Here is an 18,772-nt window from a genome sequence, read left to right on the forward strand (position 1 = left end):
CTACAACTGCCTCAACGTTGCGTTGAGGCAACAAACTGAAAAAGCACAGTTTTACTAAATAAATACAAACAAAAAACATATGTCAACATCTTATAGGCTACTTGACATATTCATGCAAATGCATGTATTTATTTTATCAGGTAATTCCAACTCAAACCTAACATATAGCTTTATTAATTCTTCTTCAATAGGCATCCACACAGCTGACTTGTTGGTTTTGGACCATGAAAAGAGTGATCTTAATACAAAGCACCAAGAGTACCACTCAAAATTTGGAAGACCTACACCACCTGATGATTTCAATCTGTATAAGGTTGAAATTTTAATCCTTGTTTTTTTCTGGTTCCATATTTGTTTATAAGCGAGTGTAATTTTTTAAAGTAGCTTTGAGGTGGTGCTAAGGGTAGCATGGAGCTATCTGTTTATGTACATAATGTATAAATAAGGAATACAGTTTTGAATTTGTTCTAATAAAAAGAAAAGAAAAAAAAAGAGTAGATTTACCAGTGTATTTATACATATAACTCAATCAATCAATAATACAATCAATCAGTCAATCGATCGGTGACTGGTAGTGATGCTAGTGATGCTATCAGTGGTCATGTTCTATTTTACACATACATGTAATTGGTCAAATTGTGTAAAATGCAATGTTTTCTTGTTTTTTGTAAGAGAAAAACTACGACACTCGTGCAAACTCCGTTTCCCAGAGTGCATTTCGACTGTCACGCTCACTTGACGTTCACGGGGCACAACATAAGTCAGTGGTCGGATGTTTGGGATTGTCTTGGACTTTTGGTCGGCAGCAGCTGTGGTTGGAGTCCCCGCGTCTCTCTGCAGGTGTTAGACCCCGAAGGCCGTGGTCCGAGAGGCATGTGAGAGCTGTCCCTGTCCCCGGAGAGAGCTGTCTCTGTCCGGGCTAACGCTAACCTTTCCGACGCTACCGAGTGTCCCCCGTCCCCCGTCAGTCAGGCAGCTACAGCGGCGTTCTTTTCTTATAAGCATTGTATCCACTTCCCTCACACTCTGGGTCCAAGTAAGTCCATGGTTTGTTCACTCTTTTATGTATTTATTCATGTATTTATTGTATGTTTATGTGGACAAGTGTGTTTGTCATTCCCCATGCTGTGAAGCTAACTGCCAGGCTAGCTGTCCAGGCAACTTTGGGACGGCTTTACTGACCGTATGAAGGTTTCCATGAGGAACGTGTGCTCCCTTTCACTGTCAACAAGTCAACAAGTCACTGAGTCACTGAATATGTGCTAGTTACGTGTTTGAGGAACTTCCTACACTTCACTTAACTGTTAGAATGTCATGTCTAATATGGTAATAACTGCATATTATGAAGATGCTAAATGTGCATATTGTGAAGACAGTGTCCAAAGTGGTGTACAATACATAACTTAATAGTTTATCATCTTTCTGCGTGATAAAATACTTAGATAGAACCGGAAAATTGAATCAAAATTACTGCAATCAGCAAAAAATAAAAAAATAAAGAACTTATTTGGACAGTGCTATATTTGCAAACAATGAATGAATATGTCAACGGTTAGCACTGTTATCTCACAGCCAGCTCAGGCCTTTCTCTTTGTCATTTCCATGTTTTCCCGGAGTGCAGGTTTCTTTGGTGCATCCTGGTTTTCGTTCAACTGTTTCTTTCCCTCCAAAAATGTATTTTTCCAATGCCGTGCAGCCTTATTAGACATGTCTGTTAGGGTTACGGTGCCGTACTCCACCAGACTCAAAAAGAACAAGAACAAAGTTTGTCTGTCATTTCATGCTGTATAAGACAGTTGCTGCCGAACTGCCGCGCCCCCATTTCAGCAGCCAAAACGAACAAGTAATTACAGAGCTCAAAATATTATAAAATCACAGTATTGATTTTGAAGATTTTGAAGATTGACTTGATGTTAATCATGCTTAGCACAGATTTTTCACACATCTCCTGCTGACATATGAGCTGTTAGGTTAAGCTTTGAAAGCTTACCTCCGGTTCACTTGGTAAAGTCATGTTGGTTGACGTTTCCCTGTGTTTAATGAAGGGGTCTGACCACTGCAGGGAGGTGCACAGGCTTGACACCCCTTTCTGTCCTCGAGCTTGACCACTTTTCTTTTTATCACTCGCTTTGTCAAGCAGATAACGTCAGGAACTTTTCGCCATTTGTGTGTCCTTGTAATCTTTCAGCAAAGTTTTGTAAGATGTTTCTTAGTGTTGTTCCGATAACATTTTTACCTTTTCTGATCCGATACCGATACGAAGGTCAAGGTACTTGCCGGTACAGAGTACCTATCTGATACCAATGTAAAATGCAATGTTGGAGTGAAATGTCATGTTTGGCTATATAGCCTCAAAACAAATCCACATGGTCCAAAAAGCAATCGATAGTTTCCATCTTTGAAGGTTTAAACTCTTCATCCGCGTACACGTCCTGTTCCTCTGGCAGTTTCTGTTTTGCCCTTTAGACGAGTTAACACAACTTTGTCGGTGATTTTACACGTAAACTCACAAGTTCCTCTCCTCTGGCTTCCGCGTGTATCATCCGTGCTTCCTGTTTGTTAGGGCCGCGTGTTTGACCTGGGATTGACCTGACAGGCGCTGCAGCATTGCGCCATCCATATTTTTTCCAAACAGGACTGACCAGTTCTCCTCGATTAAAACACACCACGCGATAATCGTGATTGACTTTTATTAAAATCTCGATTAGATTAAAATTCCATTAATTGCCCAGCCCTAGCTCAGTAACATGACAAAAGGGGCCCCTGTAAAAGTGAATACAGCCATTATCCTCACTGTAGTGAACCTACATGATGACGGAAAGGTAATGCTACGTGTTGTAGCCTTTTAGCCTGCGAGAAGCTATGCTATCACTAACCAATTGAAAGTTATAAATCTGGCGTCGGGAGGATGGAGAAACTTTTGCAACACTCACCACTCGGATGTAGCAATCCATAAGAAAATGATTCCCGTTTTTCATGTCATAGGTCGTGCATTATTACAATTTAATACTGGTATCGGATCGGTGGTTTGGTTGGGACTACAGATGGAAACTAGCTCAAGCTAAATCTCGTGCAAAGCATCTTTAAATTCGTGTTTTTTGCACATTGTCCCTGTTGAAATAAACAAATAAAATAAACAATAAATACACATGGTATCGGCGTGAAATCCAATACCAGTATCGGCATCGGAACAACAATCCAGCCAATCACAGCAAAGTGTTCTTGCTGTCCTGCCGAAAATGTTCTGTTCAGCTGAGGTGTCAAGAACAACTGACAAGAACTGCCGAACAGGAGCTGCGAGAACAAAAGGGCGTCATTTTGTTGTTGGAGCTCTGGGTGCGAGAACAAAGTTCTTGCGTCTTGTGCAGTATGAATAGGCCTTAAGCCTACAGACATGCTTGCACACTGTGCGACTGTTTGCTCAGAAAAGGCAGTGATTCGTGACCATATAATAAGTGATATATTTTCAACATTTTGCTCCATTCATGATAATGGGCCCATGTGTTGTGTGTTATTAACATGGCACACCTGGCTCCTCCTACAGAGCATATTCCTAAAAACTCATTCTTCTCAGTTTTCACAGAAGGAAATATTTGTAGAAAAAGGAACAGTCTTTGGAGCTAGGCTTTAAGTTGTTTGGTCCTCATGGAGAGGCGCCCACATGTACACAAAGTGAAGTGCTGTCCTCGCCCATTGTCCTTGGTACAGATGGTACGTCTCTCTCCTCATAAAACCCTGTGCACTCCCTCATAAAACCCTGTGCACTCCCTCATAAAACCCTGTGCACTCCCTCACAAGTTGGTGCTTCCCCTTTTGCTTGATTAAAATATCAGCATTGATATTGCCATGACATGGACTTTGATCATTTCTTCTGTTTGCCTGTTGTTGTTTTTTAAATGCAAAATACCGCCGACTTTTGAGGTGTACAAAATAAGCACAGACATGCAAATGTCTCGCTTTGAATTTGGCATTTTTATCTGGGAAAATACCATTCATGAGAATTGCTCCAACAGACATCACTGAGAGCAATTTCCTATCATTCAACCTCTGGCCTCTTGTAAGGTTCACATCTAGAATGTATATTTTATACATTTTTCATTATTTTAGTTTTATTCTCTCTTTTTGTATCCGTGCTTCCTGCTGCTCAGATTCTTGAAGTTTTAGCAGCAGAGCTAATGCTTCAGTCTGCACAATATGGTTCATATTTGACAATAAGGCTCTGCGGGAAACAAATGAGAATCTATAGGCAAACCTATAAAGCTAGCAGGTAGCTCTCATTGACTGTGGCGGAGGTGAACAGACGGGTGTCCGTTGCGCTCGTGTGATACGCATTGGGGCAGGGTCAGCAGGAGGGGTGACCTGCTGACTCCAGGTGTACCATGTGGTCATTGGCAATCAGTGAGGGAAGCGCTCTATCTATGGTTAAATGTAGCTACATTGTTGTTGATAATTTGATACAAAATTGCATGATGATTTTTGTTAAGTCCTAATATCATGCAAACTCGACTTTTAACCATGTCCTTATCAAAAACACCCCAGAGTGGCTTTTCTCTGGCTTTTGAACAGCACGGAACAGTACCATGTAGACCTAAGCACTGAGTATTGTTCTCAGGACTATCTCAGGTGCTTGTATTTGGATAGTGGCTAAAGCGGTGGCTCTGATTAGCTTTGATGCACTGACTGTGCAGTGGTTTTGTTTCGTTCTCACATTGGCCATACGTTGTTTTGACTGGAATTCCAGCCAAAAGAAGTCACACACAATTGTTGGAGTGTTGGAAGTGTTGGAATCAGCGAAGCTCCGTAGTAGCACGGCACTTTGTTTACACCCCGCCTCTCTCCAAAAGCAGCGCTGATCTATAAATGCTCTGGATACATTCGGGGATACGGCTGATGTGTTCAATGCTGCCTTTACACACAGGGAGAAGGGTTGGATGGATACTCCACTCACTCAGCGCTGTGATGGCGTGCATTCTTCTATAGTTATTTTAAGCACACGCAGCCCGTGCATTTATCCTGCATTTACTGAGACTAAAAATGTTATCTTCATTCTTTTTACTTATCAAGCGATATGTCGAGTAAAGAAACTGCATCAAACTGATGAATATTAACCCGTTCAGCCATTTGCACTGCAACACTAAATGCACCTGCACATCTGTGAGTACATCCATGGTGTTCGGTCAAATTGTTGTATTTTATTTTAAGCTTCTTTAGTTAGTTTTAAAGTGTTTCTTGTTGGTGTTTATGTGTTATGTTTTATGTTTCATGTTGCACAATTGAACCGAAAAACTTCCTAGTTTATGAACCTGTTGTTCACCAACAATGGCGATAAAAACTATTCTGATTCTGAAGCATTTGCAAAATAGACTCTGCTATTTCCACCGTAGCCCCCATTCAAACTAATCTAAGGGTGTATTCAGACCAGAAAAGTCCTCTGGTCCGCGTGTTTGGTCTGGACCAAGAACAGAATTGTTTTTTTTTTTTCGTTTGGTGCGGTTTTCATTCAGACTGTACTTTGTTGTGACAAGTTTAGCCAGTTAAGCTGGTAAACCACCCATGGCGTCCTGTCGCTGAGTCACCTGCTGGAGCCTCTGACTAAACCAGGTAGAAAGACCGGCTTCTTCCTGTGCTCCAGGCGAGACCCTCACACCTCTAGACAATAGGCCCCAAATGGCCCGTCTCCTCAACATGACAAAGATCTCCTTCTGTCTCCAAACGCCACCCCTGATGCATTACCAGGCAAAGCGCCTTTTGGTGGCCTGCAACTGTATTACCATTTCTATGTGTTTCTGTGCTTCCCTTGTGGTGTGCCTTTGGTGCCTTTGGTGTGCTCACCTATAAAAGATGATGCCAAAGCTGAGCCGGGCAGAGCTTACCATGAACTCGCGTCATGTGTAACCCTCTCTGCAATGCATTGTGTAATAAACTTCACATCTTGACTAGACAAACATCTCTTAAGCTTTATTAAGCAAGAAAATCCACAAAAACTTTTTGCAAGTGAACTATATTTGGTAAACACAGACATGTGTGTGACGATCGAGGCTCCCGTTGGACAGGAATAACCACAACAAATGAAATAAAAATGAATATTTGACGCTTACTATGATAATCAAAGAAACGTGAGAGGCTAAACCACTGACCTTTAACCTCAGCTTCACCGGAGCAGCTGGAGGAAGAGAAGTTTTGAGCAGATGAAGGGTCGTCTGCTGACCTGGACAAACTGTTGGTCTTGTTCCTCCATTCTTCTTTAATGCGTCTCGTATTTTTATTTAAGTTTTTTCCACTTTGGCGTGGCTGTTCAGGAAACCACTGGAAGCCCTTCTCCTTCATTTCTCGCTAAACTTGCTGAACACAAAGGCATTTCTGTGTGGGTTAGTTTACATCTGCCCAAATGTCCAGGAGCCACTGTGTCTCCTCGTTGCTCCAGGTCTGTCCACGGCTCATTGTTTGTAGCATCTGGTGAAAAAGATCACGAAAGTGATGACTGCAGACTTCTCAACACGTTACAGAAGCACTGAACTGCATCTTAAATGCTATATTATTCATTAGTGTTTACAGAGGGGGTCCCTGGTGGTTAACGTGGTCATGTTGAAAGTTTGGAAGCTCTGTTTTAATGTGACGTTTCTTCTTTCCCAGTAAACATGTCCTGATCCACACCACACCACTGCGTGGGAGAGCCTGTACACAGCATGTCCTAAGTCCCACCTGGCCCCTGGTTCACACGGACAACAGACAACTCCACACTGTGACGTCCCCCCGGGGGCCCCTGCTCCCCTCTGGGCTTCTGTAGGCCCAGGTGAGTAGACCTTCAACATACAGTAAGTTAACTCAAGTTTATAGGAAGTATGTTGGAACTTTACAGCTGTGCACGGTATTCAAAACGGAGCTCAAGCAAATGGAAGTCATTGGTTAAAATGTATTTAAATTAGGACTGCACGATCTTCAGAAAAAAGTGACTGCCGTGCGTGTGTGTGTGTGCGTCCAAACGGATCGTCACTTACCGTTACACTGAAGGCTGTAGACGCTCCACGCCTGTACAGTGACATCCTCCAAAACAAATGACATCTGTGTGTCTTTGTTTAGGTCTCTCCTGCAGATGACCATGGCTGTGGTTCATTATAGATCCAGTGAGCTGCGTAATGTCAGAGGCGCACACAAATGCATAACATCCAATCCTGGTCATAATCCGTCTCCAACAAAAAGTGCACGCAGAAAGTTGTCCTAAGAGCTGCCCAAACACGAGCTCCGAGTGCTTTAGCCTCTGTGTGGAAAGCTCACAACTTTGTACTTGAATATATAGTCATTACAGTGATTCCAAACCTGCGGGGATTGCAGAAGCTCAGAGCTTTGTCTGGTCAAAGGGTCAGGTCATAAAGAAAAATCATCAAATATGACAGACACAGGAGTATGGCTACATAAAACACTCCCATTTTTTTGGAATGGCGGGGGACGCGGCCAGACTACAGCATGTGCAGGGGGGGCTTCAAGTAAAAAGGTTGGGAACCACTGGTCTACTTAGTGTGTCTACAGGTATAGAGAGTAACGGGTTATAGGGACTTAGGTGGACATTTCTTTGTAATAACTCATAATCTCAGAACATCAAATGTGGAGACTAGCGAGCTATTAATACTATATGGAAAACATGTTTCCAATAAATAAATAATAATGAACTGGGATTTTATAATAAAAGCGCGACAGTAATAAATAATAATAATAATATCTTGCACTTGTATTATGCTTGTGTCACAAGTTTATCAGAGTACACTGTAGTCATTATTCATTCACTCAACACTGTGTGGAGGTAAGTTGTAGCCACAGCTGCCCTGGGGCAGACTGACCATTTATCACGGGACTATAATGTGTTGTTCATATCCTGATCATACAAAAATTGCATACTCAGGAATTTGTGCGCTCCAAGCAATGGCCGCTGGCTGCTCTGCTTTATGCCCACGACACTACACATTGCTGTAGTACCTCCATATCGCCGCTAGTGCCCCATTGAAAAGCATTGGAGTTTAGACGCCTTAAAAACAACTTTAACGCCTGGTTTCTATTTTTTCAACACTAGACTAGGCTCGATGTTCCTCCTGAGATAACGCTGGGTTATCTCAGCTGGGTTATCTCAGCCTGGTTTCACAATTTATGAAACCAGGCTGGTTTTCGTAAGAACAATTTTAGAAATCTCGTACTTAATGAGGGTCGGACTGTTAGCATTGGAGCAGCGCGAGCTACACGTCACGCAAGGGCCGAGTCTACAGTCAAGATGCCCTTTTTAGGAACATGCTTCGTCAGAGCTGGGGAGGGGGAGTCTGTAAATCCCCCATGAATTCCCCCACGACTGTGGTCATTATGGTAAACGGGGAGGAGTGAACAGAAGCTGTCGATTTATATATACAGTCTATGTCTACAAGTCAGGGGCCAGATTAAATCATCGCTCGAGCTGGATTTGACCTATGGGCGCCAGCTTTCCATGTCTGTTCTAAAATCTCAGGGTTTTCAGTAGTGGTGCAGCGGATGATCATTGAGCTGTGATCCGTTTGGATCAATATCTTCTATGCGCTCCGGGACGGAGCTGCTGTCACGAGGCAGTGACCGGTGCGGGCTAGTCTGTATTTTACAACAACGCGCTGAAGTCCGTGGGAAAGACACTGCGTAGACTGTTCTATTTCATCCCTCCTGACCGCCAGCACCGCCTCTGGCGGTCATCTGGGATTCGTAGAACCGTAGTTACATACGTAGCTCTCGTTTTACGCTCAGACACTGGTGTGTCGCTGAAGGGTTGAAAGAGACTGTAAAGTGGATGTGTCCCGCCCACAGCGCTGACCGAGCCATGTGCTCCCCTTCGTTCAAAACATTTTCTAAAAACAAGTCCTTAGGTTCTGGGGGAGTGTGTGGGGTTGGGGCAGACTGGGCTTTATTCATTTATATTATCACTTCGGCTTCTGTCCCACAGCCTCATTAGCCTCAATCTTTGAATACAGGTACAATCCTATATTTTTATCCTTTTTTATGTACATAATTCAAATAGAAGACAGTATCTTTTGATGTACAGAACCTGATTTGGAATTTAACATTATTTACAAAACCTTTATTGTCACTCTGTGATGAAACTGAAGCCAAAAAAAAAGTTCAACAGCGCGTTTTTCAAGCTCTCATTTGCAATTTCGTTCCTCTAGCTGTGACCATCTAGCTTTTAGCCCATGATTAGCTTTCTTTTGTTTACATCATTGCGGTTTAAAGAGTAACCTCCTCTCTCGCTCACTCCAAACTTTCTTTCTGCTGCTCGATTAGCCTGCAGTGCCCTCTAGTGGCATGTGAATATATATATATATACTATAATACACATATGTCAAAGTCAAGGCCCGCGGGCCAAATCCGGCCCGCGAGAGGGTTTTTTCTGGCCCCTGGGATTATATAATTTTATTATTAGAACTGGCCCGCAGGTCACTGCACGCCAGCAGCATCCAGGTACTTTACACCCACCAACGCACTACATTTCCCACAATGCAACGGTGGCGCTCCGAGCGGGAGGCCACTTCCTTTCATTATTCATCAGCGGGCATTAGCATCACTTCAAAAGTCAACTTTCAGATAGTCTACCCTTAAAAATGGCAAAACGGAAGGTGGACACTGAAAACTGGACTTTTCTGTGTGACATCACGACTCATCTGAATAGTAGTATATTTTTAGGTTTTCAGTCTGTTTAATGGGGATCACTAGACTATATGCGGTCATTACATTTTTTTCAATGAACATTCGATCAGTCCGGCCCTCGGCTTGTTCCTAAATTTTTCATTTGGCCCCCCATCCATTTGACTTTGACACCCCTGCTATAATATTATCGGCCGGGCCTCGCTAGTCTCCACATTTGATATTCTGAGATTATGAGTGATTACAAAGAAATGTCCAACCCGTCACACAGTTCAGCTGTAGACCAGTGGTTCCCAACCCATTCCAAAAATTATGGCCACTACAAATGTGTAAAATAATGAATGCTAAAAATAATTTCAAACAAACAGCAATTGGAGTGTTTGATGCACCCGTACTCCTTTCTTATAAACTACAACGACAATATTTTCGCTAAACTCAGGGAATCGAATTCAAGAGACAGTGGAATAATTCTGGATAAATATTAGGGGTTCAGCTCTAACGGTTCGGTTCACGGTGCAGGACCAGTGGTTTGGAGCATCACGGTAGTGTGCAATCAAAAAAATAATAAGTAGGTTTTGAAATGAAATAGCCTAATGATCGTTGTTAGACAGTATTTATAACCTTACAATAAAATTGGCAATGCTTTCAAAGCTGCTTTAGAATAAAATGTACCTCTGGGCTCACAATACGTGAAAGCAAAATAGAAAACAAATGGTACAGCAGCAACGTAAAAAAAAAGAAAAAAACTACACAGTGCAGGCCATGCGCTCGTTAAGTGGTAGTTTCATTTTCGCTTTTACTCACACGGAGGATAAATCAGTCGGAGCAGCGCGTTTGATTAGAGGCTCGTGTTTGAGCAGGGTTTGGGCAATGTTTTGCGTGTACTTTTTTTCGGAGACAAAGCTTTGGAGACGGAATACGGTCAGCACCAACCACGCACAAACTCAGTACTGTCGCCAGGCTTCCTGGTGTTCCCAAACGGTCTCCCATCCCAGTCCTAACCAGGCCCGTCCCTGCTTAGCTTCAAAGTCGGTATGGGAAATAAACATGGCGGCGCCCAGGCGGCGGCCATTGAGATTGCGTTTTCTATTATAGATTATTATATTTAATTATATTTCACCTCGTTTCTCTTATTGTTGAAGTCTTTGCCAACCCATATGCAATGAGGTGAAGTGACTTAGATGTAAAAAGTTGGAAAGCTCTTCTTTCTCGGAGAGCTCCTGCACAGCGTTGTTTCACAGCGATACTATTTATAGAAGTCATTCGGGGAGAGCATGTGCTCTATCTTTGTGGTCATGAATCTGCAGCAGCTTCGGGCTGCAAGAGATCGAGGCTGAGCCGCCGAGAGAAAGGCAGCGAACTGGAGCTGCAGATTCAATATGATTTAAGCTTTTCAGCGATGGCCGATGGTCATTTAAAAAGCATTAAATAAGCCAACAAGCTGAAATTATGATAAACAACCTGATAACAGTCATTTTAATACATTTGATTAACTAATTTTATTCTATGCTTTTTCTGTACAGAGGCCTAAATATCGAAATTTATGTTTTCTTGGAAAGGCTCGCGCCACACTGAAAACTGGGGGATCAGGACCCAAAAGAGGGTCGTGGAACAGTTGAGAACCACTGGTCTAGAGCTTTTTATTGTATGTGGGGGAAGCTGCCACCAAATGGAACTTCTCTCTCGTTACAACTAAGTGACCTGTAGAAAGCAGGCTTTTGTGGAAGTTATGTTGAAGTTATGTTTGATTCAGACAAGTCAAAAGAGTTCGATTTAACCTCAAGCAGCTTCTGTTTGTGGAGATAAAGTCAATTATATCAATCCTGTTTTATCTTCATCCATTCGTGCATGTGCAGGGATGTCGGATAAGGAGCATTGAAATGAATATGCATTGAAATCTCATGAAATAAAACTACTTTTTGAAGTAAAAGTGATTGAAGGAAATGTCCAACTTGGACCCTGGTTGACTGGATTTATGAGTGTGTGTGTTTGTGTTGTGTGCCTGTAGGATGGTGGGCGTGCTGTCCCGCAGGAGCATGTCTCACCGCCTCAGCCTGCTCCTCGTGGTCCTGGGCCTGGCCTGGGGACTCATGTTACTGCGTTACACCGTACAGCAGCCGCGCCACCAGAGCTCCGCCGAGATCCGCCAGCAGATCCTCGAGCTGAGCCACCGCTACGTGAGAGTGCTGAGGGAGGAAAGCCAGAACGCTCCAGGTGGGCCGCAGGGGACCGCACTGGCTGGATACGGTAAGCCACGTGTCAGGGTGAGGAGGACTGTGTGAGCTCATACTGCCAGCAGGTATGGACTTTCCTGGACCATCCTGAAAGTCTTCATCTTTATCCTGTACACATACACTTCCTCCAGTGCGGGATGTGTCCTCTTCAACTCTGTCCTTGATGCATTTGCAGCAGCAGAGATCACTTGCAGTGGGAGGAAAAAGTATGGAATTTCTTACCTACCTAAATTGGTCATAAAATGTGGTCTTTATTAAAATCCCAAGTTAGTTAACAGTGTCTGCTTAAACTAATACCACTCAAACAATTACATGTTTTCATATTTTTATTGGCCATAACATGTAAACATTCACAGGACAGGGAGGAAAAGTGAGTGAAGCCGATTCAATCACTGGTTGACCCACCTTTGGCAGTGATAACTTCATCCAGACGTTTCCTGTAGTTGCTGATTAGACGTGCACAACTATCGGGATGAATCTTTTTATTTATTTATTTATTTTTATTTATTTGACAGGGTCATTGCACAACAAATGTGTTGCACAGACCATAGATAGCTACAAGCTAATTTTCATCTGTCGTCCCTGGGCAGAGGCAAAGTGACAGCAGGTTTAAACAGTGACCAATGAGCATCTGACTTTAGAGTTCGTTCACAATATAAAATACATATAAGGCACCGGCAAAAGGATCACCTCAAACATTCAGATACAATATTTACAGTATTTACGATAAGATAAGATAAGCCTTTATTGATCTCACAAAGGAGAAATTCACTTTTTACAGTCGGCGTTCAAGAAGATCACTCAGAGTGAATAAAGTGCAGCTGATACAGAGATTATTGCACATGTTACTTTACAGTCTTATTGCACAGTCTGACAGCAGTGGGGATGAAGGCTTTGCGGTAGCGCTCCGTCCTGCACTGAGGGTGTCTCAGTCTTCCACTGAGAGAGCTGCTCAGCTCTTCTACAGTCCCGTGCAGTGGGTGGGAGGTGTTGTCCATGATGGAGGTGAGCTTGGCTAACACCCTCCTGTCCCTCACCTCCTCCACAGAGTCCAGGGGGCAGCCCAGGACGGAGCTGGCCCTCCTGACCAGCTTGTTCAGTCTGTTCTTGTCCCGCTCTGTGCTGCCCGGGGCCCAGCACACAGCAGCGTAGTGGAGAGCAGAGGCCACCACAGAGTCATAAAAAGTCCTGAGCAGAGGCCTGCTCACTCCGAAGGACCTCAGTCTCCTCAGAAGGTGGAGGCGACTTTGGCAATTACAATTACAATAGCAATTACAATTATATACAGTTTTTAAAAAACTTGTACCTTCTCATATTTACTACTACCCCCGTGTTAATGCTCACAAATCTGACCGTCTTTCAACCACTTCTTCAGATTAATCTTGGACCAATCCTCTTTACAAAACTGCTGCAGGTCAGTAAGATTCCTGGGATGTCGCTTTCTTGAGTTCATGCCACAGCATCTCAATGGGGTTTAGGTCAGGACTTTGACTCGGCCATTCCAGAACGCATATTTTATTCTTCTGAAATCATTCTGAAGTGGATTTGCTTTTGTGCTTTGGGCCATTGTCTTGTTGCTGCTCCATCCTCTGTTGAGCTTCAGCTGTTGGACAGATGGCCTCAAGTTTTTCTGCTAGTTATCTTGATAAACTTGTGAGTTATTTTTTCCATTGACGATGGCACGTTGCCCAGGCCCTGAGGCAACAAACAGCCCCACACCATGATTCTCCTGCACCATATTTCAAAGTGAAGATAGGGTTTTGATGTTGGGTGTGCTGTTTCATCTTTCCTCCACACATGTGTTCCTCCCAAACACTTTAACTGTGGGTTCATCAGTTCACAGAATATTTTGCCAGTAGTGCTGTGGAGTATTCAAGTGCCCTTTCACAGACTTCAAACTTTCAGCAATGGCTTCCTCCGTGGCGTTCTCCCATGAACCCCATTCTTGTTCAATGTTTTACGTATTGTAGATGTGTCCACAGAGATGTTGGCGTGTGACAGTGGTTTCTGTAAGTCTTTAGCTGACACTCTAGGGTTCTTTCTTACCTCATTGAGTATTCTGCGCTGTGCCCTTGGAGTCATCTTTACAGTGCCAAACTGTTACCATTTATAGAACATTTTCTAACCATGGATTTATGAACATTAAGACTTTAATGCTGCGTCCACACCAAAGGCGTTTTGGGGCCTCCAAAGCGTCAGGTTTACATTTAAAATACATGGAGCGTTTTGAGGTTTTTCGCGCTTGGTGAGCGTTTGACGCGCCTCCAGGGCGTCGAGCGTGGCCGACGCTCGAGTTGGGAAATGTTGAACTTTTTGGCGAAATTCGCAAGCGTCGACCAATCAGGAGCTTTCTCCCCATAGTGACGTACGTTGTAGCTGAGCCACCGGGGCAGATTCTACGCCAGCCCCACAGATGTAAACAAGTCACGGACGTTTAGCTTCTTTGTGAACCGGAGCTACAGCAGCTCTGGGGACTTTTACAAAGACACATCAGTGCTTCTTTATCTAAACACCCAGGATTAAAAGCGGCGACAAGAAAGGTTATTTCAGTGGCTTAATCTGCGCAGGTGTATTTCAGGCAACAGGTACTTCCAAGATGCTACGAACAGACTCTGAGCTGACACGCGGCCAGAGCGTTTTGACGCTCGGTGACATTTGTGACGAGCGTCTGACTTTAGTAAGCACAAGCGTCCAACGACGCGCTTGAGGCGCGTTTTTGACGCCCAAAACGAGTTTGGTGTGGACGCAGCATTAGAGATCGTTTTGTAACCTTTTCCACCTTTTATTCATATCAATAATTCTTGATCATAGGTCTTCAGAAAGGCTCTTTTGAGCGAGGCATGGTGCACATCAGACAATGCTTCTCAACAAGAGACTATTCTTAACTAGCCACACCTTATTGATTGGACTTCAGGTTGGCTCACACCTGACTCTAAATGTCTGCATAAATTTGTCTTAGCCAGGGGTTGTACTCACTTATTCCTTACTGTCCTGTGAATGTTAACATGTAAAACCAATAAACTAAACTAAACTAAACTAAACTAATACCACCCAAACAATTAGTTTAGTTTAGTTTAGTTTAGTTTAGTTTAAAGCAGACACTGTTTACTCGTTCTTGTGATTCTGATAAAGATCAGACCACATTTTAAGACCAGTTTAGGCAGAAATGTCAAGACATTCCAAAGGGTGAACTCACTTTTTCCTCCCACTGTAAATGAAGGTTCTAAATGTCCAAACTGTGCTCCGTGAGGTCATGGAGTGTGCAAAGCTCAGTGGCCATATACCGCTCCTCCAGCTGAAAACAAATCAAAGATCATCTACTGAAAGGGCGCTTGCAGGTTCACTATAGGTTAAAAGTTTATTCACACCTTAATTTTTTCACTTTTCTTGAAAATAATGCAGCTAACGCCTCATTGTACTTGAATGAAGGTATTGGACTAATACAAAATAAAAGCTAGAAATAAATCAATGTATGAACCTAAATGAATTATATCTTGGACTGTCCAAGTAACCCTGAGGCACACGAGTACTGCCATGTGTATGTTTAGCTACGTCTGCCAAAGGGTTAGAATTCATTTACGTTCATAATGACATTTGTTTCTGTGTTGTCCATCGATTTAATATATTTAATCACGATTAATGTCATGAATGCCATAGTTAACTCGCGAATTAATCGCACATTTTGATCTATTCTAAATGTCCCTTCAATTATCATTGTAATACTCTAGTACTTTCTCAGGTGAAGTGACACTTAAGCTCAAAAGTTAGGACAAAGGATCAAAAGTGAGAACACATACTACAGCTACAGAAAATAAGTTCTATATTTTCAGTGTTAATGACGGCATGGCAGTGCAGCAGTTAGCGCTTGTACCTCACAGCTAAAGGGTCCGGGTTTGATTCCCACCTGGACGGGGCCTTTCTGTGTGGAGTTTGCATATTCTCCCTGTGTACATGTCCTCCGGATTCTCCGGTTTCCCCTACCACTAAAACATGTACAATAGGTGAATCTTCCAGCCAGGTGTTTCTGACCACCAGCCTGTCTCCAGATGTCCCCGGGTGGTAATGCCACTGCCCACTGCTCACTGCTCCGTAGCGGTCGTCCAGCGGCGTCGAGGGATGGGTCAAATGCAGAGGACAAATTTCTTTGTATAGTTGATGTATAATGACAAATGTACACAGCATCCATTTTGTCGCATTATAGAAAAAGAACATATCCTTAGTTTAAAAAAGAATTCATCATCTAATGATTGTAAAATCTACAGTGGGCCTTTTTAAGCCTTTTAACATTATTTTGTCACATGGTGCAGCTCTCAAACAGTGTTAACACAAATACATTTTAACGCTGTTATCTTTTTTTATTGCGCCATTAACGCGTTAATCAATTTAACGCATTAACGTTAAATTAGCGTGATATTTTGGACAGCACTCATTTTTTACATCATGTTTTTGTTCTTTCATTTCACAGGAGGCACTAAACTGCACCATTTGCAAGACAACTGGAATGATTGGTGCTATTGGGTGCTAAAATATGAAAATGCAAAATGAATAAACCAAAAAGCTAGTTTTGTGTGTGTGATCTTTAAACGTTCTGATGATCAGTAATAGCCTGTGTAATACACCGGCACTCAGACTGCTGATCTCACTTCCATTTGAAACATGGCATGAACGCGTAAGCATGAGCGCACATCAGTGAACACCAGGTTCTTAGGACAGTGGTCCTGAGGTCCAGTAGAGGGGACCACTCCCAGCCTCTGACCACCTCTAAGGTATAGGGCTGGACGGTATGGCAAAAACATTAATTACAACCTTTTTTTCTCATATTGAGTGATCTCGATATTCGATTAGATTTATTCATAAATGCATGTAGCTTATTCATGAACTTAGCCATATCTTTTGTGCAAGCCTCAGCTAAAACAAAAACAAATGCTTCACTCACACATAAAAATCTCCCATCGTTTCGTCCAAACCCCAAAACTAAGTGCCTTTTCTGTCAAAGAAATGTCTGTAAACCTGTCCATTATAAAGTCCCATGACAATTATTGATTGATTGATTGATTGAGCTGTTTATTTGAGCTGTTTATTTGAGCTGTTTACATTCATATATTTACAGTTATTTAAACATTTCATCACAATTAGGCTCAAAAGGAGTAGGCTGAAGCAGAACTTATGAGTGCCTACCCCTCATTCACCATTATTAATCACCCTCGTGCTGTACACATTCAGTAGTGACTTTTTATAATTGTTTTTTTGGGGGGGTTTTTTGTTCAACAGCCTGTCAATTTGGAATTGATTTTGTTTCCACACGCAAGTAGACACATAATAACACGTGTGCACTTGTCTATGGATTACATTCAGTTCATTCTTTCAGTGTTATAACAAGATCATATTCACAGACATCATTTACATTTTATTGAGATCGACATTGCTCACTCTGTTTACGGCACTGTTTATGCTCAGATTCAGCACCTGCTACTTCCATTCTGTCACTCATTGGCTGCTTTTGCACAAAAGAACCATTTTCAAATAAATGATAAAATGATAAAAGCAATGACTGAGTGAATGATGACCTAATGTAGCGACGTTTGCCTAAACATCTTTAGTCTTTAGTCCGGGTGTGGCCTGTTTACTGGTGTATCTGCTGGACTCTGCTCCAGTGAAACACTGACTGGTCACTTTAGTCTGAGACTGAGTCTTATCATGGGGAATGCTGTTATCTGTATATTGCAATATAACAATAAAATATGAGTCAGCTCATGTGTGTTTGCTTTATTTCGTCCTCAGCGGATCTGAAGAGGACCATCGCTGTGTTACTGGATGACATCCTCAGCCGTCTGTCCAAACTGGAAGGGAAGATGGACCTCATGGCCAACTCCTCGTCCACTAACAGCTCTCAGCCAGCAGGGGGTGCTCTGTCTTCTGCCCCCCTGTCTCTACAGAGGCCCAACGGTGCTGGGACAGGCCGGCTGCACCCACACGTCCCAAACCGCCTCTAGTCCAACAGCGGGGACGCGTCTGTGGACACCAACTGCTCAGTGTTCCCTTTAGACGCTTCTATTTATTGAAAGGATTTTGCTCTTTTGTTTTATTGAATCTTTTTGTTGATGCTTTATTGAAGGTGTGTTGGTTTTGCAGCTGCAAGTGTTTTATTAACGCTGTGTTTTACAGAAGCCACTTAGGACTGCACAATATGTTAAACTGTAATAATGACATCACTTGGACCTCTCATGTTGTTTCCTGTGATAGAAGAGAAAGTATCCATGGGTTAAAGATGACACATGTATTATGTTCTTAGTTTAAATGTGCCTTTTTCCAGTATTCTCTCTCCAACCAACTCAGGATCTACATTTGTTGGAGGCAACAGTGCTGATACAATTCTTATCAGACAGATTAGAGCCAGTCAAACATTTTATCAAGTCAAAATGAATAAATCTCACAAATTGAATAATCATCTATTTTCATGGATGTTACTAAACACAAATATACAAATGCTTCTTGTTTTGGTGGAGATGATCAAAGCCAGCAGGGTTTGGGATGTTAAACCCCCCAAAATACCCTAGAATACCCCAAATTTGATCAATTCTGATGCACAGAGCTTTGAGGAGTTTTTGAACAGATTTTGATGAAAAAATATAATTTTGCATAAATACCTGTGCATTTGTCTGGGATGAGAATGTCAGCTGTAACTTCTGAAACTTGTTTCCAAACAAGTTCTTTATTGTATTTTACTTCCACTGTCAGTGAACATTCAATAGGTAAAGGATCATGACGTCAGATTAAACTCTGGTTAGAGCAGATTTTTAAATGTGAAATCGAGGACTTCCCTGAAAAAAGATGGGGATGGTGAACAGGAACCAGGATGTGGCTATATTTGAAAACTGGGTTCTAGCATT

The 18,772-nt window shown here is 42.6% G+C and overlaps 1 protein-coding gene across 1 annotated transcript; it reads left to right on the plus strand.

Annotated features, from left to right (window-relative positions):
- The first annotated feature begins 1,002 nt into the window (after positions 1 to 1,002).
- On the plus strand, positions 1,003 to 18,292 carry ccdc126 (coiled-coil domain containing 126). The gene is made up of 4 exons (XM_079570570.1): positions 1,003 to 1,036; positions 6,634 to 6,793; positions 11,657 to 11,895; positions 17,664 to 18,292. The coding sequence occupies exons 3-4, from the start codon at positions 11,658 to 11,660 to the stop codon at positions 17,873 to 17,875; spliced, it is 450 nt and encodes a 149-aa protein (XP_079426696.1). The 5' UTR covers positions 1,003 to 1,036; positions 6,634 to 6,793; position 11,657; the 3' UTR covers positions 17,876 to 18,292.
- The last annotated feature ends 480 nt before the right edge of the window (positions 18,293 to 18,772 follow it).

Source organism: Gobius niger (assembly GCF_951799975.1).
Source record: "Gobius niger genome assembly, chromosome: 14".
Lineage (NCBI taxonomy): Eukaryota > Metazoa > Chordata > Actinopteri > Gobiiformes > Gobiidae > Gobius > Gobius niger.